This window comes from Piliocolobus tephrosceles, chromosome 11, assembly GCF_002776525.5.
Source record: "Piliocolobus tephrosceles isolate RC106 chromosome 11, ASM277652v3, whole genome shotgun sequence".
Lineage (NCBI taxonomy): Eukaryota > Metazoa > Chordata > Mammalia > Primates > Cercopithecidae > Piliocolobus > Piliocolobus tephrosceles.
The window spans coordinates 65,467,532-65,494,796 of record NC_045444.1 but is presented as its reverse complement, the minus strand read 5'-3'; the positions used below and the strand labels follow the sequence as shown (position 1 = coordinate 65,494,796).

The 27,265-nt window shown below is 36.4% G+C and overlaps 1 protein-coding gene across 6 annotated transcripts in view; it reads left to right on the top strand.

Annotated features, from left to right (window-relative positions):
- Nucleotides 1-27,265, top strand: part of ZNF385B (zinc finger protein 385B) — a 423,521-nt gene that overhangs the window by 357,485 nt on the left and 38,771 nt on the right. For all 6 annotated transcript variants that reach the window (XR_004229205.1, XM_031936441.1, XM_031936440.1 and 3 more), the window contains one exon: nt 24,217-24,379. Coding sequence is in view for 5 of the 6 variants with exons in the window: in XM_031936441.1 (XP_031792301.1) it covers nt 24,217-24,379 (163 nt within the window). In the remaining variant the exon portion in view is untranslated. The remainder of the gene's footprint in view (nt 1-24,216; nt 24,380-27,265) is intronic.

Here is a 27,265-nt window from a genome sequence, read left to right as displayed (position 1 = left end):
CCTTTTCTGTGATGATTTATTTTTATATGTCATGAATTTTTTTGGCCCTTTCTTATATGATTTAAGAGGAATGGAAAAGGCTAGATTCACTAAAGGAATAGTTAGGTTGTTATAGTTTTGTAATTTAAATTCTTTAGGTCAACAAAATGTCCTATATACACTGCTAAACTAAAAATACTAACAATCTCTTTTCAAGACTTACCCAGATAGTTATAGAAGGGGCTATTCATTAAAATCTGTAAATGTTGGGCAAATGACGAATGTCCGTATTTGTAAAATAGAATAGAATTACTGAATTTGCAGATGCAGATATAAAAATATAAAATTTGAATATGTGAGAGACATTCTTTGTAAGCTAGCTTTCTAGAGATTTAACATTGAATAATTGTATTTTGCATAAGTTTTCATTTTCATAAATGCAGTAAATTCTTATTAAATTGGACTACATTAATTAGGGATTTGTGATCATTCAGGTATAGGCAAATTGTACTTTTGTTGGACCAAATTATTTCTTCAAAGATAATGCAAATGATTGTGGCAAAGGAGGTTGAAGCATGGAGATTTAGAGTACTAACAGAACCACTTTTTCAATCCTACTTATGCACTCAAGGGCACTAATTAAAACATGAGCAATGATATGATACAAAATAATTCCTACCAGGCACAGTGACTCCCGCCTGTCTTCCCAACACTTTGGGAAACTGAGACGGGCAGATCACTTGAGCCCAGCAGTTCCAGGCCAGCCTTGGCAACATGGCAAAACCCCATCTCTATAAAAAATACAAAAATTAGCAGAGCCTGGTGGCATGTAGCTGTAGTCCCAGCTACTTGGGAGGCTGAGGTGGGAAGATTGCTTTGAGCCCAGGAGGTCAAGGCTGCAGTGAGCCATGATCACACCACTGCACTGCAGGCTGGGTGATAGAACAAGATCATGTCCCAAAAAATATATATATATATGTGTATATATATATATATATGTACACACACACATATATATACACACACATCTATATATACCTCATACACATATATATACACATATTTTAACAAACCATTTAAGAATCTTTGGATCTTTGGTAACAGTTGCATTTCTGCAAAGAATGTTCTACTTTTTGAACTTTTTTTTACTATTTCATTATGCCCTTTATCTAAATTAGTCCACATGAATGAGCTTTTTCTGAAATTATGATCATTCAGTAATATCTAATACTATTGCCTTTTTTAAAGAAAATGAATATTTTTGTTACTTGGTTAACATTCTCTTTCAGGTAAAGTGTTTAACTGAGATGCTATTTAGATTCACATTCCAAACCAAGCAAATATTGTTTTGAGGTCTAAGTTATCCAGTTTAGTTATTTACACTGATCAAATTAGCTGAATGATCAATAAATCACTGGTTCTGTGTTCTGACCTATTATGTGTCTATTTTGGTGAACAAGTGATTGAACCATTGCACATAAGAATTATTTTCCAGATAATTGAGCCATTGGTCTGTTGTAAATCTGATCATTATGTACTGAGACTAGTCAAGCAGCCAAACCCAAAACATCATGCCAGTCAATGACCTTTGCTTCTCTTCTGTACTTCCAGTAATAGTTGTGTAGCCTATGTGATCAATTGGTGTAGCCTGTGGCTATTTTTGATAGAGGGTGTGCATGTGTGTGTGTATGTGTGTTGTGTCATCTAGGGAGAATTAACTCAGGAATCTGAGTAGGAGTAAGAGTAGTAAAAGATGCTCATTTGGTTGTGGCCACTCTTAATACCAAAATTTTCAACGTTAGTCACCTAGCATCCTCAGAATCCAGGTTCCTAACCAGTCATGCCCCCCTCTGGGCTCCTGCCTCATTGTTTGACATGCTTCAGCCACAAGGGTGTTTATTTCCATAAATCTGCCAAGCTACTTTTGCCCCTGCCAGTTTGGGTCTAGTTCAAAACTCCTCTTTCGGGTCTCACCTTAAATGCCTCTTCTTCAGAGGAGGTTTTCTGGATTCCATATTCCAAACTAACTCCACTCACAATAATAATTTGATAACATTCTGTAAACTCTATGACATATATCACAGTTAGTAAAAGTATCTCTATGTAACTTTTATTTAATGTCTGTTCCCTACACACGCACGATTGTTGTTGCTTCTGTAAGAACACAGACTGGGTCTGTTTTGTCCATTGCTATCTACCTGGTGCCTAGCACCGTGCATAAATATTTCTTGAATACATAAATGATTCTAACAGGGATCTTTAACTTATGATAACCTAAGGAATCATTGAGAATTACTTAATCTGTTTTCTACAGTGAAAATTATATCTTATGTGGGTCACATAAGGTCATATTCCCAAGGCTGTTTTCATCTCCAGATCATCCACTCTAAGGAAATGAAGATCGTCTTTTACCAGAGTGCTTAACAGGGAAGAGTCTATTCTGTTTTGGATCTTCCACTATAAAGGCTGTTTGGACCTGGGTTTCTATCATGTTGGGGGTCCCTATGGTGTAGTGGTTAAGAGCCCAATCTTTTAATTCTGCATTTGAATCCAGGGTCTTCCATTTCTGGTAGTGTGATACCGAACAATTACTTAGCTTTCTGGAGTGTCTGTAAACTCAGGTTAATAATACTTACTTCAAATGATTTTATGAAAGTTAAATGAAGTACGGCATGCAAAGTGCTTACCTCTATGCCTGGTACATGGCAATAATAAATGGTAGCTATTTGTCACTATTTTATTATTGAAGTCAGGGTCATTTTTGTAATCTGACGTTGTGTTTATAGCCTTTTTGGCTGCCATGTTCTTTCTATGGCTCTATATTCTTCAATTCTTTGACATTATGGGCAAGGTGCTATAATTTACCCTGAAGCAACAGCCTGAACAAGCTATTTTACACAAACATGGCTACTTCTGCACTTGCAGTGCAGCATTATCAAACATTCTTCCAGGTCACGAGGACCTCATATTATTTCCCAGTAATTTCATGAGGTTGCTTTGAAATTACAGAAAAGTATTTTAGCACACTTAAGATGTTGTACATCCATAAAACTTTCCTTTTAACAGTTGTGTGTATTTTAAAATTATTTTTCCTTTGAAGTTTTTACTTCCCTTGTCCTCTGTGTCTTATTACCCTCTTGTTTATCCAGCTTATCTGGTAGCCCTTTTTCTATATTATGTGCTGACTTATAATCTTCATTCTACCTGTTAAAGTATAGCTATTTCTCAAGATTCTTTCCTCAAATAGATTTTCTCCTCTCACTACCTAATTCCTCAGGAACCTCGTCCATTTCCAAAGTTTCATCTACCAGCCATCATCTTAGCAGATGGTTTCCAAGTGGTTGTCTCCAGCCTTGGCCACTTTTCTCAACTGCCACTTATATTTTCCATCGTTTGTGGAACCCCTCCACTAAATTTCTCATTAGCAGCTTAAAGACCCAAACTAAGTCCTCATTTTTCTCTGCAAAATTTCCTCCAACCACCATAAATGCAATTTCCTGAAATTTGTTTTGACATTTTCCATATCATTTGGGTCTGAAAGTTTAAAGTCAACTCTAATTACTTTTCCTTCCTCTACCATTATTTGTTTTACAAGTAATAGTTTCTTTCTCCATTCACTTACTCATTCATTCATCCATGTAATCAGTATTTATCAAATGGCTACAATGTTCCAGTCAATGTGCTATGTGCAAGAAATAGAGTGAAGAACAAAAATCTTACAGGTACAAGTATTAATGGAGGTTATTGTCTGGTGGAAGAAGACAGACATTAATCACATTATTATATCAATGTATAATTAACTTACATTTTGAGAAGTGCTATGAAGGGAAGAACCCAAGAGTTTGGATGTGATCTAGTCTGGAGGATCATGGAAGGCTTCCCAATGTTTGAACTGGATTCTGAAGGAAGAATAGGAATTAAATAGGGAAAGAGAAAAAGGATCGTACACTAGGCATGTGCAGAAGGAAAGCACTATCCCTGTAATTCAGCCACACTGTCTTTCACTTTCTCAGAGAACAAAAAAGAGAAATGAAACAAAACTTGAGTTACATAGGAGTAAGCCAGACAAGTCTTGAATATGATGATTTTAGATTTTAAACAAAAAACAGTGAAAAGGCATTGTGGATTTTTTGCAGAGAAATGGCATGATTATATTTATGTTTCGAAAATATCACTGTGGCTTCCAGGTGGAGAACAGATTGTGAGAGAGCAAAAAGGGCCTTTGTGTGGTCACTAAGTGGGCTTTGCAAGAGTTGAAACGAAAGATGATGGTAGTTTGAACCAAAATTGTTGTGGTAGAGATCTAAAGAATCAGCTTGAGTAGATAAATATTTAGGAGGTAAAATCTATTGGACTTGGTGATGGATTGCATGTTGGGGTAAAGGTAGAATGTGGCAATGAAGACACTCCCTGGATTTGTTTCTTTCAACAGATGCAAAGTATGTTAGTCCATTCTCATACTGCTATGAAGACATACATACCTGAGACTGGGGAATTTATGAAGAAAAGAGGATTAATCAACTAGTGGTTCTGCAGGCTGTGCAGGCTTCTGCTTCTGGGGAGGCCTCAGGCAACTTACAATCATGGCAGAAGGCAAAGGGGAAGCAAGCACATCTTCACATGGATGGCAGGAGAGAGAAAGAGAAAGGGGAGGTGTTACAGACTTTCAAACAACCAGATCTCATGAGAACTCTATTGTAAGAACAGCAAAGGAGAATTCCGCCCCCACGATTCAATCACCTCCCATCAGGCCCCTCCTCCAACACTGGAATTTACAATTCAACATGAGATTTGGGTGGGGACAAAGAGCCAAACCATATTATTCCTCCCCTGGGCCCTGACAAATCTCATCTCCTTCTCACATTTCAAAGCACAATCATGCCTTCCCAACAGTCTCCCAAAGTCCATAGTCTCACCTGAGACAAGGCAAGGCCCTTCCACCTATAAGCCTGTCAAATAAAAAACAAGTTAGTTATTTTTAAGATACAGTGGAGGTACAGGAATTGGATAAATGTTGCCATTCCAAAATGGAGTAATTGGCCAAAACAAAGGGGCTATAGGCCCCACACAAGTCCAAAATCCAACAGGGTACTTAGGATCTAATGCCAATTTTGTATCATGACTGATAGCACAACTTTGGAAACAACCTATATATCCACCAATAAGGGATTATTGAATAAATTATTGTTCATTTGTATAAAAATTATTTATTTGCTCTTACTTTATTTTGTGGGTATATAGTAGGTGTATAAATTTATGAGGTACATGAGATGTTTTGATATGGGCTTGCAATGTGAAATAAGCACATTGTGGAGAATGGAGTAGCTATCCCCTTAAGCATTTATCCTTTGAGTTACAAACAATACAATTATACTTTTAAGTAATTTTAAAATGTACAATTAAGTTATTATTAACTATAGTCACCATATCAGGCTGTCAAACACTAGGTCTTATTCATTTTTTGTATTTTTTATTTTTGGTACCTATTAACCATCCGTCACCTCTCTCCCAGCTCCCCACTACCCTTCCCAGCCTCTGGCAACCATCCTTCTACTCTCTGTGTCCATGACTTCAATTGTTTTCATTTTTAGATTCCACAAATAAGTGAGAACATGTGATGTTTGTCTTTCTGTGACTGCCTTATTTTACTTAACATAATTCATCCATGTTGTTCCAAATGACTGGGCCTCATTCTTTTTAATGGCTGAATAGTACTCCATTGTGTATATGTCCCACATTTTCTTCACCCATTCATCAGTTGATGGACACTTACATTGCTCCCAAATCATAGCTATTGTAAAGAGTGCTGCAACAAACAGGAGTGCAGATATCTCTATGATGTACTGATTTCCTTCCTTTGGGGTATATACCCAGCAATGGGATTGCTGGATCATATGGTGGCTCAATTTTTAGTTTCTCAGTAGCCTGCAAACTGTTCTCCATAGTGGCTATACTAATTTGCATTCCCACCAACAGTGTACAAGGGTTCCCTTTTCTCTACATCCTTACCAGCATTTGTTTTTGCCTGTCTTTTGGATATAAGCCATTTCAACTGGGGTAAGATGCTATCTCGGGCCGGGCTTGGTGGCTCACGCCTGTAATCCCAGCACTTTGGGAGGCCGAGACGGGTGGATCACGAGGTCAGGAGATCGAGACCATCCTGGCTAACACGGTGAAACCCCGTCTCTACTAAAAATACAAAAAACTAGCCGGGCGAGGTGGCGGGCGCCTGTAGTCCCAGCTACTCAGGAGGCTGAGGCAGGAGAATGGCGTGAACCCGGGAGGCGGAGCTTGCAGTGAGCTGAGATTCGGCCACTGCACTCCAGCCGGGGCGAAAGAGCAGAACGAGACTCCATCTCAAAAAAAAAAAAAAAAAAAAAAGATGCTATCTCATTATAATTTTGATTTGCATTTCTCTGATGATCAGTGATGTTGAGCACCTTTTCATATGCCTGTTTGCCATTTGTAAGTCTTCTTTTGAGAAATGTCTATTCAAATATTTTGCTTATTTTTTGGTTGGGTTATTTGATTTCTTCCTATAGAGTTGTTTGAGCTCCTTATGTATTCTAGTTATTAATTCCTTGTCAGATAGGTAGTTTGCAGATTTTTTATCCCATTCTATGGGTTATCTCTTCACTTTATTGATTGTTTTTTCTGTGCAGAAGCTTAACTTGATGTGATCCCATTTGTCCGTTTTTGCTTTAGTTGCCTGTGCTTGTGGGGTATTATTCAACAAATCTTTGCCAAGACCAGTGTCCTGGAGATTTTCCCATTGTTAGTCTTGTAGCAGTTTTATAGTTTGAGGTCTTAGATTTAAGTGTTTAATCCATTTTTATTTCATTTTTGTATATGGCAAGAGATAGGTGTTTAGTTTCATTCTTCTGCATATGGATATCCAGTTTTCCCAACACCATTTATTGAAGACATTCCCTTTTACCTGGTGTATGTTATCGGCACCTTTGTTAAAAATGAGTTCACTGAGGTATCTGAGTTTGTTTCTGGGTTCTCTAGTCTGTCACATTAGTCTATGTATCTACTTTTATGCCAGTAGCAGCTCTGTGGTATACTTTGAAGTCAGATAATGTGATTCCTCCGGTTTTGTTCTTTTGGCATAGGATACGTTTGGTGATTCTGGGTCTTTTGTGATTCCATATAAATTTTAAGATAGTTTTTCTTTTATTTCTGTGAAAAATATCATTGCATTGAATCTGTAGATTGCTTTGGGTAGTATGGACAATTTAATAATATTGATTCTTCCATTCCATGAACATGGAATATCCTTTCATTTTTTGTGTCCTTTTCGATTTTTTTCATCAATTTTACAGTTTTCTTTGTAAAGATCTTTCACTTCTTTGGTTAATTCTTAGGTATTTAATTTTATGTGTGGCTATTGTAAATGGAATTACTTTTTTATATCTTTTTCATATTGTTCACTGTTCACATATAAAAATGCTACAGATTTTTGTATGTTAATTTTGTATTCTGCAACTTTTCTGAATTTTTTTTATCAGTTCTAATAGGTTTTTATGTGTGGAGTCTTTAAGTATTTACAAATATAATATAATATTATCTGCAAATAAGGATAATTTGACATTTTTCTTTCCAATTTGGAGGTCCTTTATATCTTTCTCTTGTCTGATCATTCTAGCTAGGACTTCAAGTACTATGTTAAATAACAGTGGTAACGGTGGGCATCTTTGTCATGTTCCAGATCCTAGAGGAAAGTTTCAGTTTCTCCCCATTCAGTATAATACTAGCTGTGGGTCTGTAGCATATGGCTTTTATTATTAGGTATGTTCCTTCTATCCTCTGTTTTCTTCAGGTTTTTATCATGAAGGGATGTTGAATTTTTCAAATGCTTTTTTAGCATCAATTGAAATGATCATATGGTTCTAATCCTTCATCCTGTTGATATGATATATCACACTGATTGATTTGCATATGTCAAATCATCCTTGCATCCCAAGGATGAATCCCACCTGTCATGATGAATGATCTTCCTAATGTATTGTCTAATTCAGTTTCCAAGTATTTTATTGAGGATTTTTGCATTGATATACACCAGAGATATTTGCATGCAGTTTTTTTTTTTTTTTTTTTTTTTTTTTTTTTAGTGTCTTTGTAATGTGTAATACTGGCCTTGTAGAAAGAGTTTGGAGTATTCCCTCCTCCTCAATTTTTTGAAATAATTTGAGTAGGATTAATATTGGTTCTTCCAATGCTTGGTAGAATCCATTAGTGAAGCTATCAGGTCCCAGGCTTTTCTTTACTGGGGGGCTTTTTGTTACAGTTTCTATCTCATTACTTTTTATTTGTCTTTTTAGGTTTGGGAGTTTTTCCTGGTTCAACATTAGTAGTTAGTATGTATCTAAGAATTTTTACATTTCTTCTAGATTTTCCAATTTATTGGTTTATAGTTTCTTATAGTAGCCACTGTAGCAGGACGAGCCACAGACAAAACTCCTCAGACACTGAGTTAAAGAAGGAAGTGGTTTATTCGGCCGGGAGCATCAGCAAGACTACTGTCTCAAGAGCCAAGCTCCACGAGTGAGCGATTCCTGTCCCTTTTAAGTGCTTACAATTCTAAGGGGGTGCACATGAGAGGGTCGTGATCGGTTGAGTAAGCAGGGGGTACATGACTGGGGGCTGCATGCACTAGTAATTAGATCAGAACAAAACACGATAGGGATTTTCACAGTGCTTTTCTATACAATGTCTGTAATCTATAGATCACATAACTGATTAGGTTAGGGGTCGATCTTTAAGTACAAGGCCCAGGGTGTGGTGCTGGGCTGTCTGCCTGTGGATTTCATTTCTGCCTTTTAGTTTTTACTTTTTCTTTCTTTGGAGGCAGAAATTGGGCATAAGACAATGTGAGGGGTGGTCTCCGCCCTCCACTAAAGACCCTTTAAGTTTCTGCAGAATCAGTTGTAATGTCTCCTTTTTCATTTCTGATTTTACTTATTTGGATCTTCTGTCTTTTTTTCTTAGTATGGCTAAACATTTGTTAATTTTGTGTAACATTTTTCAAAGCCAAATTTTTGTTTCATTGATTTTTTGTATTTGTTTTTCATATCAATTTTATTTATTTCTACTCTATTCTTTTTCTCTACAAAATTTGGGTTTGGTGCTCTTGCTTCTCTGTTTCTTTAAGATTCATCATTAGATTGTTTATTTGAAGTTTTTCTCTTTTTTGATGTAGGCACTTATAACTATAAACTTCTCTCTTAGTACTGCTTTTGCAGTATCCCATAGGTTTGGGTATGTTGTGTTTCCATTATCATTTGCTTCAAGAATTTTTTTCATTTTCTTCTTAATTTATTCATTGAATCACTCATCATTCAGGAACATATTGCTTAATTTCCATATATTTGTATAGTTTCCAAAATTCCTTTTGTTATGAATTTCTAGTTTTATTCCACTGTGGTCAGAGAAGATGCTCGAAATTATTTCAATTTTTTTTTTATGTTTTAATGCTTGCTATGAGTTTTTTTTTTTTTTTGTCTGTTCTTGAGAATAAGCCATGTGTTGAGGAAAAGAATATGTATTCTACAGCCATTAGATTAAATGTTCTATAAATATCTAACAGGTCCATTTGGTCTATAGTATAGATTAAGTCTGATGTTTCTTTGTTGATTTTCTGTCTGAAAGATCAGCTCAGTGCTGAAAGTGGGGTGTTGAAGTCTCCAGGTATTATTGTATCAGGGCCTCTCTCTTTAGCTCTAATAACATTTTCTTTATTTATCTGGGTGCTCCCATGTTGGGTGCATGTATATTAAAATTGTTATATTATTTTGCTGAATTGACCCCTTTATCACTATATAGTCTCTTACAGTTTTTGTCTTGAAATCTATTTTTTCTGATATAAGATATAGCAACTCCTACTACTTTTTTGGTTTCCATTAGTGTGGAATATCTTTTTACATATTTTTCAACCTTAATTTTCAATCTGTGTGTCTTTACAAAGTGGTGTGTTTTTTACAGCCAGCTGATCAATGGGTCTTGTTTCTTCATCCATTCAGCCAGTCTATGTCTTCTGATTGGAGAGTTTAGTGTATTTACATTCAATGTTATTGATAAGTAAGGAATTACTCCTGCCATTTTTGTTATTTATTTTCTGATTGTTTTATGGTCTTGTTTTCCTTCCTTTCTTCCTTCCTTCCTTCCTTCTTTCCTTTTTGTGTTCCTTTAGTGAAGGCAATTTTCTCTGGTGATATGATTTAGTTTCTTCCTTTATATTTTTTTGTATATTCATTGTATTTTTTTTTTTTTTTTTGGTTTGAATTTACCATTAGGTTTGCAAATAGTATCTTATAACCTATTATTTTAACCTGATGAGAACTTAACTCTATTTGCATAAACATACAAGCAAAAAGAAAACTAATAAAAAACTTAATGTCTTAATTTATTCCCCCACTTTTTAGCTTTTTGTTTCTATCTTATTGTACTATGTCTTGAAAAGTTGTTGTAGCTGTTATTTTTCATTGATTCACTGCTAAGTCTTTCTACTTAGGCTAAGAGTAGTTTACATACCACAGTTACGGTGTTATCTTATTCTGTGTTTTCCTGTGTATTTACTGTTACAAGTGAGTTTTGTACCTTACATGATTATTTATTGTTCATCAATGTCCTTTTTTTTCTGATTGACATACTCTCTTTAGCATTTCTTACAGAATAGGTCTGATCTTGATGAAATACCTCAGTTTTTGTTTGTCTGGGAAAGTCTTTGTTCCTCTGTTTGTCTGTTCGTTTGTTTGTTTTTGAGACAGACTCTCACTCTGTTGCCCAGGCTGGCATGCAGTGGTGTGATCTCAGCTCACTGCAACCTCTGCCTCCCAGGTTCAAGTGATTCTTGTTCCTCAGCCTCTCAAGTAGCTGGGATTACAGCGTTCACCACCACACCCAGCTAATTTTTGTGTTTTCAGTAGAGACAACATTTTGCCATGTTGGCCAGGCTGGTCTCGAACACCTGGCCTCAAGTGATCCATCTCCCTTAGCCTCCCAAAGTGCTGAGATTACAGGTATGAGCCACCACTCCTGGCCTCTCCTTCACGTTTGAAGGATATTTTTGTCAGATATACTATTCTAGGATAAAATATTTTTTTTCTTCAGTTCTATAAATATGTCATGCCACTCTTTCTTAGCCTTTAAGATTTCCACTGAAAAGTCTGCTGGCAGATATATTGGAGCTCTATTGTATGTGATTTGTTTATTTTCTCTCGTTGCTTTTAGAATCTTTTCTTTATTTTTAACCTTTGGGGCTTTGATTATTAAGTACCTTGAGGTATTCTTTTTGGGTTAAATCTACTTGGTGTTCTAAACCTTCTTGTACTTGGATATTGATATCTTTCTCTATGTTTGGGAAATTCTCTGTTACTATATCTTTGCATAAATTTTCTATCCCTATCTCTTTTTCTACCTCCTCTTTAAGGCTAATAACTCTTAGATTTGCCCATTCAAGGCTTTGTTTTTCTATCCTGTAGGTATACTTCATTGTTTTTTTTTTTTTTTTTTTCTTTTTTCTGTTGTCTCCTCTCTCCATGTATTTTCAAATAGCCTGTTTCCAAGCTCACTAGTTCTTTCTTCTGCTTCATCAATTCTGCTATTAAAGAAATCTGATGAATTCTTCAGGATGTCAATTGCATTTTTCAGCTCCAGAATTTCTGCTTGATTCTTTTTAATTATTTCAATCTCTTCGTTAAATTTATCTAATATAATTCTGAATTCCTTCTCTGTGTTATCTTGAATTTCTTTATGTTTCCTCAACACAATTATTTTGAATTCTCTGTCTGAAACTGGTTTTCTAGGATTGGTGCCTGATGTCTTATTTAGTTCATTAGGTGAAGTCATAGTTTCCTGGATAGTGTTAATGCTAGTAGATGTTCTTTGGGCATTGAAGAGTTAGGTATTTAGGTAGTCTTCACTGTCTGGGCTTATTTATAGCCGTCCTTCTTGGGAAGGCTTTGCAGATATTTGAAAGGACTTGGGTATTGTGATCTAAGCTGTATCTGCTTTAGGGGCACCCCAATCCCTGTAACGCTGCGGTACTTGCAGGCTCACAGAGGCACCACCTTGATGGTCTTGGACAGGATCTGGGAAAATTTTCTGGATTACCAAGCAGAGACTTGTCCTTTTCCCTTAATTTCTCCCAAACATATAGGATCTCTCCCCATTCTAAGCCACCTAAAGCTGGGGGATAGAGTGACAAGCACCCCTGTGGCCACTACCACTATGACTATGCTGGGTGAGACCTAAAGCCAGCACAGCACTGGGTCTCACCCAAGGCCTGTTGCAACCACTCGATGGCTACTGCTTATCTTCACTCAAGGCCCTGGGACTTTACAATAAGCAGATGGCAAAGCCAACCAGGCCTGTTTTCTTCCGTTTAGGGCAGTGAGGTCGCCCAGTTTCCAGGTGGGTCCAGAAGTGCCATCTGTCAGTTGGGTACTAGAGTAAAAAACCTTAGAAGTCGGCCGGGCGCGGTGGCTCAAGCCTGTAATCCCAGCACTTTGGGAGGCCGAGACGGGCGGATCACGAGGTCAGGAGATCGAGACCACCCTGGCTAACACGGTGAAACCCTGTCTCTACTAAAAACTACAAAAAACTAGCTGGGCGAGGTGGCGGCGCCTGTAGTCCCAGCTACCCCGGGAGGCTGAGGCAGGAGAATGGCGTGAACCCGGGAGGCGGAGCTTGCATTGAGCCGAGATCGCGCCACAGCACTCCAGCCTGGAGTGACAGAGCGAGACTCCGTCTCAAAAAAAAAAAAAAAAAAAAACCTTAGAAGTCTACCTGGTCTTCTATTGTATTAAGGCTGAGCTGGCACTCAAACCACAAAATACTGTTCTTCCTTCCCCTTTCCAAAAGCAGAGGAGCCTTACCTCATAGCCACCACCACCTCAGGCCAAGAGGGGTACTGCCAGATTTCTGTCAATGTTCCCTTAAGGCCCAGGGTCTTTTAAGTCAGTTTATCATGAATGCTGCCTGGCCTGGGACTCACCCTTAAAGGCAGTGGGCTCCCCCTCTGGCACAAGGCAGGTCCAGAAATGCTATCCAAGAGTCCAGTCCTGGATCTGCGGACCCCAAGAGTACACTCGGTGCTCTACCCCTCTGTGGCCATGCTGATACCTAAGGTGCAAGACAAAGTCCCCTTTACTTTTCCCTCTGCTTTTATCAAGCAGAAGGAGTTCTGCCCTGTAGCTACCACACAATAATAAAATAAATATACATAACCGCTTTAAAAAATTAGAAAACTTTTTAATTACTCATATGAAATATCTCTAAAGCCTGTTGCTAAATAGAAAAGGCAAAGTGCAGAACAGCATATGTAATGTGTAGTCACTTATCTACAAATAAAAGAAAGAAAAAATACACATAAATGTATACATTTGCTTGATAGGCATGTAAACAATCCCTGGCAGGATACACAAGAAAGTGATAACAACTGGTTGCTGAATCTAAGAGGTAATTTTTCTCTGCTTATTTTTTTTATACTTTTAACTGTATGATTGTTTTACCTAGATCTTAAAAAATACAATTTAAATTTAAAAGAAACAAAAGTAATTGCTAGCTAGCTGAACATAAAATTCCATCAAAATTATGGATGATTTATGTCCAAAAATTTCAGATATGTGAAAAATTATAAATGTCGGTTAAGAAAATTATGTTTCTGAAGCCTCTCTGATTGGTCAGTGGAATTTAATTTTGAACCCTTTTCATCTCTTTCCTGGATGAGCCTCCTTTGCCTCACCCCCAGCCTCTCCACTGTACACACACGGTTGGTTCTCCATACAGCAACAAATGCGATCCTTTAATAAATGGAAGCCAAACAAGGTTTCTCTTCTGATTTAAAACACTCCTGTGATTCTGCATCTACTCAGAATAAAAATCAAAATCCTTACAATAGATATTTGGTGTTCCCTGAACCTGAAGTACTCTTCTCACAGATATCTACCTGGTTAACTCCCTTACTTCATTCAGGTCTCTGTGAAAATGCCCTCCCAACAGAATTACCTTGATACTTAAAATGGCACATTACACCATAGTCTACCCCTTACTTGTCTTTATTTTTTATAGCACTGTATAACATATTCATAGGTATATCACTTATCCGTTAATACTAATATATATATAAATTTATAATTTCTTATCTATGTCCCCATATTAGAACACAAGTTTCAATAGACCTGTATTCCACAACACTTAGAATAATGCCTAGAATATAATACGTGTTTGATAGATATTTGTTGCATTAAAGAATGGATGGACCCTCAGTGTTACATTCCTCCTTTTAGAATATTTTTCCCTCTGCTATATATACACACACACACACACACACACAAACCTACATATATATATACATGCCATATACATGCCGTATGTACACATATACATGCCATATACCTATATATGGTATTCACTTTTGTTATCCTCTACACAAGATTATAAGCTCCTAGAAGTCACAAACCATGTCTTCTGAAACACCTATTACGTGATACATAATAAAACATTGCTAAATTGAGTTGAATTAAAACAATTCACAGTAATGATACCATATATGTATGACTTTTGTTATGACTACTGTTGGTGAGTAGAACTTTTGGACAATATCACACAGAATCAGAAAGTGGAAACCCACTAGCATTTACTGATTATATTAAAATATTTTAGATTTTATCAGTGAATCAAAATTACAGATATTATTATTTTTGTTTTGCCTCCAGCAGACCAATCTCTTATATGTGAGGAAGGTTGACCCAATTAATTTTGAATGAAAACTTCTAGTTTAATCTGGAACTTCAGTATAGAAACAACCTTAGCACGACTCAGATGGGCTAAGCGACTACTAAAGATGTGTTTTCATTATTTTCTCTTAGTTATATTGTGTTTTGAAGGTATCTGTTATTAATCTTCACATTTACATATTCCACTTAATTTTTAATTATAAGATGTCTTCTAGGTTTTAGTAATTGGTTTAGGGTTTTGGAGTATGAATTTTACAAAAACCTGTTTTGTGAAACAGGTTTTCAAATGAGTAATGATAAGTAAATAACATATTAAACATATATAAAATATTACTAATGCTATTCTTCAACCAATTCTCAGAGCATTGAACTTGCAAAGTTACTTTGCCACTTTCATCTACTTTAAGGATACTGTTTGTCAAACAAAAGGAGACATAATGCAAATTCTAATTTTAGATTTATTTTGTATTATTTATGTAAATTTCCTTAATGTGGAAATCAAAGTAAGTGTAATACCTTCTGGACTGATTAAAAATTAATGTGTGGAAGCCTGGGAGCCTAATTTAAAAGACCATCAGAAGGCTTGAATCAGTTAGCTATAAAGTCACAGCTTTAATGCATAAACTTGAATTATATTGCGTTACTTATCATTGAGTAACAAAAATTGCCATTATGAAGCACACAATGGCAGTCTGTTTTCCCACTGAAAGATAGCAGCACTCTCAAACACATTAGCAACTTGGGATATAACTGTGAAAACACTATAAACTCTGAAATATCCTCCTTTATATGTCAAGGTAGCTGAGAATTATCAACTAAGATTTCCCAGTTTAATATAAGATGTGAAATTAATTTGAGAGAGATGGGTGATTTCTATTTTTAAATACTTTTGGGAAAATCATAAAGTAAAGAATTCAAAAATAGTAAGTAGTTATTAACAAATTATAATATTATAATATTTTGTGTCATATTATAAAATAAAAGATGGCCAGGCATGGTGTTGCACACCTGAAATCTCAGCAATTTGGGAGGGCAAGGCAGTAGTAGGATCACTTGAGACCAGGAGTTTTAAGGCCAGCCTGAGCAATATACCAAGACCTCACCTCTCCAAAAAAATTTTTTTAAATAGCCAGGAATGGTGGCATGTACCGGTAGTCCCAGCTACTTGGGAGGCTAAAGCAGGAGGACAGCGTGAGCCCAGGAGTTTGAGGTTGCAGCAAGCTATGATGGCCCCTCTGCCCTCCAAGCTGGGTGACAGAGTGAGACCCTGTCTATAAAGTAAATAAGCAAATGAAAAATAAAAGATATTATCCATGTGTTTTATTAAATCTCTGAAGTTCAGAACTTCTAAAAGATGAGGTCCCTATATACATAATTCTTTGAGAAAATTAGATATTTTTACAAATTATAATGGTTCCCGTTATTTCATATTTAAAATTATGTTAGTAGACAGAGAACTCATTTTCTCACTCCGGTATAACAATGAATATAGTTTATCAAGTGCATTATTCATGAAGTTTGTGATTTGCCTCCTCTTATGATTTGAGAGAGTGGCTAAAGGCATGCTTTGCCAGGTTTCATTTACTTCGTGTGGCCTCCCTTAAACTCTAGTGCATATACTAAGAGTTTACGTATACATTTATCATTAAATTGACTCAGATATTGATACCAATCCAGAAGGTGAAGTAAATATACCTTTTAGAATTTCTAAAATTGTAATATAATTTAAATGGAGAGTTAAGTAGTCTTGCTTTCTTAAGCAAGATATTTCTTGATGAATTCTTAAATAAATTGTGATGATGTTAAATTGTGACATTAAATAAAAATCATTTTATTACTCATTACCTATGTTGAAAAATTCATATAAACCTACTTCCATTAGGTTGGTGAGAGAAACATCTTTTTCAAACTAAAATCTCTAAAATGTACAGTATTCATTCATAGAATTAAGGAACTAATCATCTAAGATTAACTTTACCTTGGTAAGTATATAATAAACTTATTTATAAAAGAAGATAATTTTAAATTATGGTCTGATTTGAAATACAGGAGAGAACTAGAGGAGAGAGAGAGCACAGAACTGAACAAATGAAAAGATTTGTGTTCAGATCACAGTTGATACAGCCAAGCTTAAATAATTGTCTCTCTTATGCCCTGTGCTACTCACCCCTAAACTAGTAACATAGAGTGTCAGTGAATGTCCAGGGGAAGAAATGTAGATTGCTGGGAATCATTTAAAATTAATAAACTGCCTTCCAGTAATTGAAAGTGAAATATAAAACTTGGAAAATGAGACAAAATTTTATTCACTTGAAACTCCATTATAAGAAATCATTTCATTTATTTTTTAAAAGCACTTTTTCTTTACTATATTCCAGCTGATTTTTAACTCAAACTACAGCATCTTTCTAATTCATCATGTAAATTCTGTCGTAGTTATTTGGTCCATTTAACTTCTGTATATTTCTGTGTGTAAGTAATTCCACCAATGAATCATGGGCAAGAAACATGAGCATCAAGACTCTTAGCTGACGAATAAGCACATTTGAAAAATTCATTTCAAGCCCTCTAAAGATCTTAGCATTTTAAGAAATGAATTTTGCCTACATTGAAGATTTTTGATAATGTGATTGAACATATATGTGTGTGTGTGTTTGTGTATGTAATGCTCATATATTCAAATAGTGGTATTTTAAAGCCGCTGTAACGCAAGAACTGTAATTCTATCTTACAATATTTGATAGAATCTAAATTGGGCCCAAAGAGAATTAGCAGTCCGGAGTACACATCATTTTCTTCTTAGAAAGCAACACTTTCACTTTAGTAACATAGAAATATTTGGAGTTGATGGGGTTTTTTACATGTATATTATAAAGTCAGTAAATATAGAATGTCATAGGTACAACTCTGGCCTGGCACAATCCAGAAGATACTACTAATGTTGAAATATATGTGAATAGTGCCCTGCAGAGTTATGCAATGTGATGGCCCTCGACAGGCCATAGCAACTGGTAGTGTTTCACTAGATATAAATTAGCAATTAGCAAAGACATTGTCTTTTTAAGCCAAAAGGCTCATAATAGTTATAATTTTGTCTGGACTTTGTTTTCAAGAGATCCCAATAGATGAGAATTGAATGAAGTGAATATCAAAGCCAATAGTATGTCATTACTGATATTGCAGGCCTTACAATTGCAAATATCAGCAGAAAATCTTACTAGCAATCTTTGGATAAGTAAGCCTTTTTCTTGGGTATAGCTTATGCTTCCTATATTGTACCTTTGTCTCTGAGAGTGTATGATCTTATGAATGCAACAAGTATATGCCAAAAGCATTGTAATAGTAAAAACAGTTTTATCTTGAAACAATGATTTAAGTAATTATTTAACTATTACTCAGTAAACTTTAGTTTCTTAGTATGTTTAACTATAGCATTTTAAGTGTCTTGCTTTTGTCTCATATAATTATTAAAGATTCAATATAAATAACTTAATTAATTTAATGTAGGATTGTAGTTTGGAGCAGAGGATAAAATTTGAGATGTAAGAGCAGCATCTTACATCATAATCATTTTCTATACAAAATGCCTACAAATAGAATATTTGATTTTTTAATCGAAAACACTATGATATGTTTCTGTGGTACAGGGAACCATCATTTTCAAGGTAGTACAACATAGCAACCTTTCCCTGTTGTTCCCTTTATATCTCTATTCTAGTGAAACTGAAAAGTGTATGTTCCCAGGAAACACTGTATAATACACAGGACTCAGTGCCCTGGCACATGTTGTTCCCTTTGCCCATAATACCTTCATCTCCATTCTGCCACTCCAGAGCCCTGCCCTTGCAGCGGAACTCAGCTCTGATACCCTCTTTTCATGGAGCTTCCTTGATTTCTTCAGTCTGAAGACATTTACCTCTCCCCTGACTCTCATATTCTTTGTTTCTTGGTACCTCCCATTTTAAAATTCTGCCTTCTGCTTTGGATTATAGTTATTTGTATGCTTGTCTTTTCTTCCAACCACCATTCTGGCAAGTAGGGGTCTTTGTTTTTAATCTTTTACAATATCTAGACCGTGGCAGGTACTAAATAATTTTTTGCAGAATAAGTCATCAGGTTTCCCCTTTGTTAGTTTAGCCTGTTTTATGGTAGTTCATTTGACATACATTTTATTTGGCATTTTAGTATATTGGGTTTTCCTGATAATTAGCTGACCTCTGCTATTTCCCTTATAACCCTGCTTAACACATTGAAATCTAAGGTGTCAGGAAAAAAAACAGATGCCAGTAGTTTTAATTATGCACTTTCTTAAATTAAGGGAACAGTTCTAATTACTTTTTAAAATGCAAAAAACGTTGGTTCTATTGGTAAATAGATAGGCAAGTACTTTCTCCAGGGCCATTTTCTTTCCCCAGTCACTTTGTGAGTTTGTCCTTGGACTGTGTTTTCCATACAAAGTGAGCACAGTTTAATGTCCTCATTCAAGTTCCTAGCCATCTCTCTGAAGTCCAAATTAGAAATAAGGTAAAAATCAGGCTGGGCGCGGTAGCTCTCACCTGTATTCTCAGCACTTTGGGAGGCCGAGGTGGGAGGATCACGAGGTCAGGAGATAGAGACCAGCCTGGCCAACAGGGTGAAACCCCATCTCTACTAAAATACAAAAAATTAGCTGGACATGTTGGCGCACACCTGTAGTCCCAGCTGCTCAGGAGGCTGAAGCAGGGGAATCACTTGAACCCGGGAAGTGGAGGTTGCAGTGAGGCCAAGATTGTGCCACTGCACTGCAGCCTGGTGACAGAACGAGGTTCTGTCTCAAAAAAGAAAAGAAAAGAAAAGACAAAAATAAGATAAAAATCAGAAATGAGAACACAGTAAATTTTAGAAGTTTTTGGGTTACATTTTTGTTTTTGAAGCACTAAGTCATCTCATTCTTTATCTTTTTTGTTTGGACCAATGGGGTTCTAAGAAATGTAAAGGATTTGAGGAAGTGAAGAGCTTTAGCAACAAAAGTTATTAATGGAAGAAAACCTTCCAAGTTGTCATTTCCTATCAAAGCTATTCTTCTATCAGTGGGTGGTCAGGTAATTACCAGAGTGGCCTTCAGAGAAGAATCTATATGCTGATGAATTCTTATGTGAAGGTCAGTGTAGTGGTTTGGGCGACTTTCTAATTCTGGCAATTCTTGTGAAGAGGTTTCTTTGTTCACCGCCAGTAAGGGGCACAGCAGCACTTTAGGAGGGGAAGCAGAATGCAAGCCATTAGTGCTAGACAAGCATGTGTCTGCTAACTACTCATTGGGTGTAAACTAAGTCAGCTTGGCCAACCTAGTCTCTTAGAAGTGACACAAGAGCCATTGTTGATGGGCTTGACGTGTGTTGCCTATTTCATGGGTTTTGTCGCTCCTGTCCTTGTTTCTTTCACTCCTCAAGTAAGAAGGCTCCTAGATAATGAAGTCAGGTTAATCTTTTGCTACTTAACAGTGTCTCAGTTTCACTTGAAGATTTGCCCAGCATTTAGAAGCTGTTGACACTGCCTCAGACACAGTACTAGGGATAGCAAAGTGCCACTACTAAGAATACCACAGGAAAATGGGAAAGATGCCAAATATAAGGAAGTGGCACTTGCCATTCTGTCTTTATTTCACAGTCTTCCACTCCTTTTTTCCCAAACAACAGTCAATAGAAGCTAAAAAGCCTTGTTGCACTTCTCTCCCTGGCCCTGAACTCAAAACAGAAGTGGATCATGGCTATGGAGAGTTTTTTCCATCTTGGCCAGTGAAGTGTCACTTAGCTGGATCCTTATCCCAAGTGTTAATTGACGCTGTTAACTTTCGACATGGATGCCAAGAAATAGTAATGAGGAAATGACACTCTGTTTATCTTGTACTTGGAGGTTTTATTTAGCGAACCATATGTTTCTTTAGCCAAAGGGCACTAAAGTAACGCTGCACTATTTAGTGTACCGCGAAAGATGAGTTTTTAGCAGGTCTCCTGATACCTTGTAGAAATTGTTATATATTTAAAAAGCGGAACTTTTTTTTTTTTTTTGAGATGAAGTCTCACTCTGTTGCCCAGGCCAGAGTGCAGTGGCACAGTCAGGGCTCACTACAGCCTCGACTTCCCAGGCTCAAGTGATCCATCTGCCTCCTCCACACAAGAAGCTGGGACTACAGGCATGTTCAGCTAATTTTTTTGAATTTTGGTAGAAACAAGGTCTCGAGATGTTCCCCAAGCTGGTCTCAAACCCCTAAGCTCAAGCTATACTCCCTCCTGGGCCTCCCAAAGTGCTGGACTTTCAGGCACTGCACCTGCCCTAAAAGTGGAACTTTCTTTACTCAACAGAAGGATCAGACCTGGTGTTTAATATTAGCATATTTCCCATGAATTAAGTATGTATTTCCTACTCATAGAAATTTCTATAGGATTGAGTTATAATCCTCTGAGTAATTAAAAGCAGCATGGTATCTTTGTGTATATTTTTTACTTTAATAAAATTACAACGTTAACTTAGTGCAGGTATGTATATGTATAATGTGGGTATATAATTAAATAGGGATATGCATGTAAGCATTTTATATCTACCATGGCTTCTCCACCCAACTGTGTGACTTTTTATAAGTTATTTAACTTCTCGATGCCCAGTTTCCCATTTGTAAAGTGCTGGCCAATAATGCCTATTTCATAGGATATTATAAGGATTAAATGAGTTAAAATATGTAATGCATTTAGAATTATGCCTGAAACAGTAAGCTCAGTAATATTAATCACTATTATTATATTACATTATCAATTTCTAATTTTTATTTGCATATTTTCTTAATGTATAACTACCAAACTATATCAGTTGGACTCAAACATTCTTGGTTGGTAATAAAGGCCCTAAAATAATGTTACACTTTTCTCCCCCTGTGGGATTTTTTTCCAACTTGACAGAGAACAACATAAGAAGTCCTTGAGCAAACCAAGCAAGAGCAATGTCAAGTCAATGAAAATCTAAAAAGATGTGTATGAAAAGATATTCAGGAAGTTAGGGACTATGTATAGTCAGTACAAGGCTATAGACCTTGGGTAATCTGGGCTATATGCTAGGGAAATCACTAAAATGCCCAAAGCCTATCCTTAGAGTACACTACTAGCAAAGCAATGTTTTTTCCCCAACCACCTCCCACCCTACAAGAAATAACACAGCAGAATCAAGGTACACTGAAAAACAGACTGTGGCATGAATCTATCACCAAGCTTCCATTTAAATGGGAGAGAAAATATATGGATATGATGATTAACTCACCGCATGACCCTTAACACTTGTGATTGTATCATCTATAATATTTGGCATGAACAAATTCATCATCATCATTTATGAGCTTAGGATAAAGTAAACTTATCACCCACGAAGATCTGAAAGTAATGCTGGCATTGAAATGGTGCTCACCATCACCAGTTCTGCTGAAATAGCTATGGCTGGATGTCTGAAGATAGCAAAGCAACATGTCCTGGTGAGCTGGAGTGAAACAAGCAGGAAAGTCAGAAGAAACACTCCAACAACATACAATAATCAACCTTAGATGGCTTAGTCTAATCATGGCATGTTAGAAGAGTGCTTTGTCTCTAGTAGTTAGTAGTGAAATGGTTCCACTTAAGCAAAGGGCAGAAGGAGGACTGATAATAACCAAGTCTTCAAGAAATCAATGATATTATTATAACAGGGACTTTATTATAATTATACTCTCCACTAATGATTTTACCAGAAGAATCATATATTCTCTCTGCTGCCGTCCTTTCTGCGTCATCTCTTTTCTCTCATATTCAATCCAACAAACATGTAATAAATAGCTGTTGCAGAAGTCTTCCCCATTTGGAATTTATGTGTATCATCAGGCCTCTGCTTGAGAATCTCACCTCAGTGGTGACCTCCTCTACATAACTACACATCTAGTTTCCTTGACTCAGGTTGATGATGTTCCACCAAGAGGCCCATGTAAGCACCTCTCCAGCCATGGCCCTCGCTGTTCCGGCACTCTAGTGTCAATCCTTGCCTTAGGCCTGCATCCTCCAACCAGAAATGTACTCTTCTCTACCAGTATATATGGACCCCTTTCCTCAAATCTCAAATCAAAAGTTACCCATTTTAGGAAGTCTTCATTAATACTGCTCCTCTCTGGTCCATTGTTTTGTTGTCCTGTATCTCCCATAGCATGCATCTTTTGCTGTTTTAGCTCACCCTTGTATATGGATAGCTCTCCATTGTACTTGTTACCTCAGATATGTGTGAAACCTCACCGGACCCTAAGGACAGAGACCCATTCTGTCCACTATCACTTCCAACTACCTACCTACACACACACTTATCACCTATATTAGGCTTGTTGAGGAGAATGAGTGGAAAGGTTCATTTAATCCTCTTCAAACACATTCAAGTATATAAAGAAAACTGATGTCTTTTAAAGTCATTGTTTCTTTAGAAATCCTCTAACAAAAGTTCATCTTGCTTTGCATAAGATTTATCATCCATTTCACTTTTATAACTAAGCTAATATACCATTTATGTTTAGTTTTGTTTCTTTTCACTAAATACATGTTTATATTTTTTCAGAGTCTTTTCAAAATTCAATTCAAGTGAATATACTTAGATTCTTTTGTTAACATATATATTAATACTAGATACCAATAAGAGAAAAGCCTTAGTGTTTAGGCAGAGGAGAATTTTCCAAATGTCAGTAAGTTGATTAAATGTTTTCAAGGCTTGTTGTAATTTGTTTTTGTGTTTTGTCTTGCTCTTTCTTTTTCCTTTTGATCTAGTACTGAAGTTACCGCTCTACATATGCTTTGTATATAAATTAATTTAACACTAACCACTTAGACTTCAGAATCACATCTGAGATCAGAAACAAGGGTTTGTTACGACCTCCTTTGTGACTTATATTATCCGTTCTTATAACTGGAATCATCAAAATGATATATGAAGTGCATGTAGATCTTACCAAAAAATTCAGTGTCATTTTCACTCAGTAGCACCTATTAACACATTTCATCACACCAGTTGGTCTCAGAACAGAGCCCAGAAGAAAGCAGACACGTGGCAAACAGGATTTTAGTTGAAGGGAAATGACTGTGAAAGGTCATACCCACAGGCATGGGTAGGACACTCAAAGCCGCTGCTGCCAGCCAGTGTTTGAAAAATATCCCCAGTGGGCGCTGGTGGGAGGGTACTGAAGACAAAGCTCACCTTCATCACAGTTTTGCCCTAATCCTTTTGTCCACTCATGTAATGTCTGGTTTTTTAAAGATGCAGGTCCTTTGTATTGCATAGGAGGTTTTGATATGCTCTACCCTCTTAGGAACTGGTCTACCATTTCATGAAGTGCCAAAAACATAGTCAGGTACTGAGTTGTAAATGTCTGTGGTGCCTATGATCGAATGTATTTTTTTCCTGCATGACCATCCACTGTGGTGTTTGTAATTAGCAAAAAATGAGCCTGATTTGTTCTCCTTTGTAGAGCCAGGCCGAGGCCCACTACAAAGGAAGTAAACATGCCAAGAAGGTCAAAGCACTAGAGGCAACGAAAAATAAACCCAAAATGGTTTCTTCCAAGGACAGCGCAAAGGCTAATCCCAGCTGCTCCATCACTCCAATCACAGGCAACAACTCTGACAAATCAGGTCAATGACACTTTTTGTTCTTTACATTCTTTGTGTTTCTCCTGTTCACCTGCCCTGACCCCATTTTCCTGCCCTCAGTTGTTGCATGTTACTCTCCATGATTTGTTTTTGTGATATTAATATGTTTTCTTCACGGGAAGAATTATATGTTTGCACAGAACTTAAGCATTTGATATGTTTCCATTCCATGTTATTAAATATATACGTTTAAATATATATGTGTGTATGTAAATATGTATATATAAGTATATATGCATGAAAATGAGTAGAGACTACTTGATCACAATGTGTTTAAACTAAAATCAGGAAATACATCTAAAATACCTAGTTTATTACTTCTTTCTATTTATTTTATGTTTGTTTTTTACTGTAGACTTTTTTAGTGAAGGACTCCTTAAACTTGTTTACTGATAGATATTTTTGTGTTCTCTTACCTCAGTAAAAAGGAGTTGAGGAGCCAAAGGGGGGAACTTTCTGAGAGAGTGGCATTACTAAATGAATCTGGAAATGTGCTTAGTAGTAAAAGATAATGCTTTTTGAAGATCTTCAGAGTTCCCCTCAAAGTTACAAAATGGACTTACATATTTTAAGGGAATGATTTCCAACGTATGAACTGATTAACAGAAGACCTTCATATATAAATGGAAATGGGTTACTAGGTGAAATGCCTCTGAAGAAGAGACTATATTTCATAGTCCCAGTGAATCGGTAGAATTTCTGAGTAGGTTCATTCAGTGGAAAGAGAAAAAAAATCATTTTTGTAGCATGGATACCATGAAATTGAATGTTTAATAGGCTTCCACGCTCTCACATCTGCCCCTCTGCGTCCGTGACGGATATGTCATCTTGTTTCAGTGACTATTTGAGGAACAGTGTCTGTTGAAGGAGACTAAGAGAATATGTCCCTTTCTCTTATGTTTGATGCTCTCTTTAGGGGCCTCCCTTTTGTGGGAAACACGCATTTCTGATTCTCTTCTACTTCTCAAATCATTGGAGAATGTTAGAAGGAGACTTTAGACTGCTTTCCCGTGGCTTTTGGAGAAGATCAAATCCATTGCTGTAAAAGGAAGATTCAGAAAACCTGTTCGAACAAAGGGACTATGGAAAAAGGGACCGTTATTGATTAGGCCCCATAGATGCTGACTCCAAAAGCCCTTCAACCTAGAAGGATTGAGCTAAGCTAAATTTGTTAATAAAGACTTTTTGTTCTTCGTACAATTGGATCACTAAATCATGTTATCTGATGAACAGATATAGTCATAAATGCCAGATTATTACATAGCACATCTCCCTCTTTAAAGAACAAAGCCTTCTTACATATATTATATAATTAGTCTTTAATCAATATCTATCAGGTATAATATCAAATATTATCTCTATTTTTCAAAATTGCAAACTGTGGTGAGATACACAATGTGGCAGTTATTTACTGGAGGCTACCCAGTGTTTGGAAGAGCAGGAGCCTGCTGACTCCTTGCCTGGTTTCATTTAATGCAGGATATCACTGCCTCTATGGAACAATACTCTGCAAAAGTTTTGTTATCTAAATTATGCTCTTTACGTTCCAGCAAAACGTATAAGTAAAATGATAAAACAATGGAAGTTAGTGTCACTTTCAGCTACTAGAACAGTTGGTAGGTACCATACATGTTACAACGTTGCTACTGAGTGAGCTCAGTGTTCCACTTAAGTTATATTATTATTTGAAAATTGGGTTGGCTCTAGGGATAACAGTAAAAGTAATGAGCAGAAAATAGTGTCAAAATCAGAAATAGAGATGGAACAATCAGAGAAGACCCATTTTTTAGAAAAGCAGATAATTAAAGGGAGAAGGAAAGGTGTGGAAGAAGAGAAAAGAAAATATGGAAAAAAAGTCAAAGATGAGGAGATAAAACCAAGGAAAGAACAATACAGAAATAGAATATCCAAATAAAGGGGGCTGGATTATAGTTACAGCATGCCTTATACCTACGAGATGCCCAATTTCAATGAGTATATTTTGAAATAAAGTTTAAGGATTCAAGGCTTTCATTCCAATACTCAAATGTTAGCAGGTGCTCAGTAAAACAAAGACACTTTTTAGCAGTTGTGTTTGCCTATAGAGCATTTGGAAAACACCAGGATAAAGCATACCAGTGGTGTGAACAAGGAACGAGAATTAAGATCTAAAACCCAGGAGAGAGGAAAACAAATCTCAACCACAGCATCTCTTCTTCAGTACATATGTGGTGGTCTTTCTTCCTGCATTCTCTGCTTCCTCTGCCACTCTTTTACCCACCTTCTAGTACCTGTAGTCTAACAGTATTGATGTCACTCACTTTGTGACTGTCCAGATTTGGACTAGAAGTAATAGAAACCACCTGTATTTGGAGGTTATCTCATTTTTCATGTTTCCTTACTCAAAATCTGTATAAATTATTTGTTAACTCATTTTCTGGGCCATTACTTTTTGTTTCTCTGTGTTTGGTGTAAGTATTAATACTAACAAAAAGTATTTGTTCTATTATACTTATAAACGCTACACCAAAGTCATTGAAAGATGGCACTTAAAAAAAAAAGGAGTGCATTTGCTAAATAGATAACATGTTCTTTTGTCACTGTCAACCATATGTCAGCTTCTAAGTAAGAATTCCCACGTGAGTTTTATAGAATTTTCAAGTTGGAAAACTAGAAGCTTTGCCCAGATGGGAAATCTGGTCCAAACGATGTAATACCTAATGTATTGTTAACTGCCTGTTTCTAAATCCTTGAAAAGCTCCCACAGCTGTATCAGAGTCATAGATTTTTGTTGATATCTGGCTTTCATTTCATTTGAAATCCTGTTTTAGAAAAACACAGGACACAAAAATCAGTGCTTCACAAAAGGTCTAGGTACAATGTAAGGAG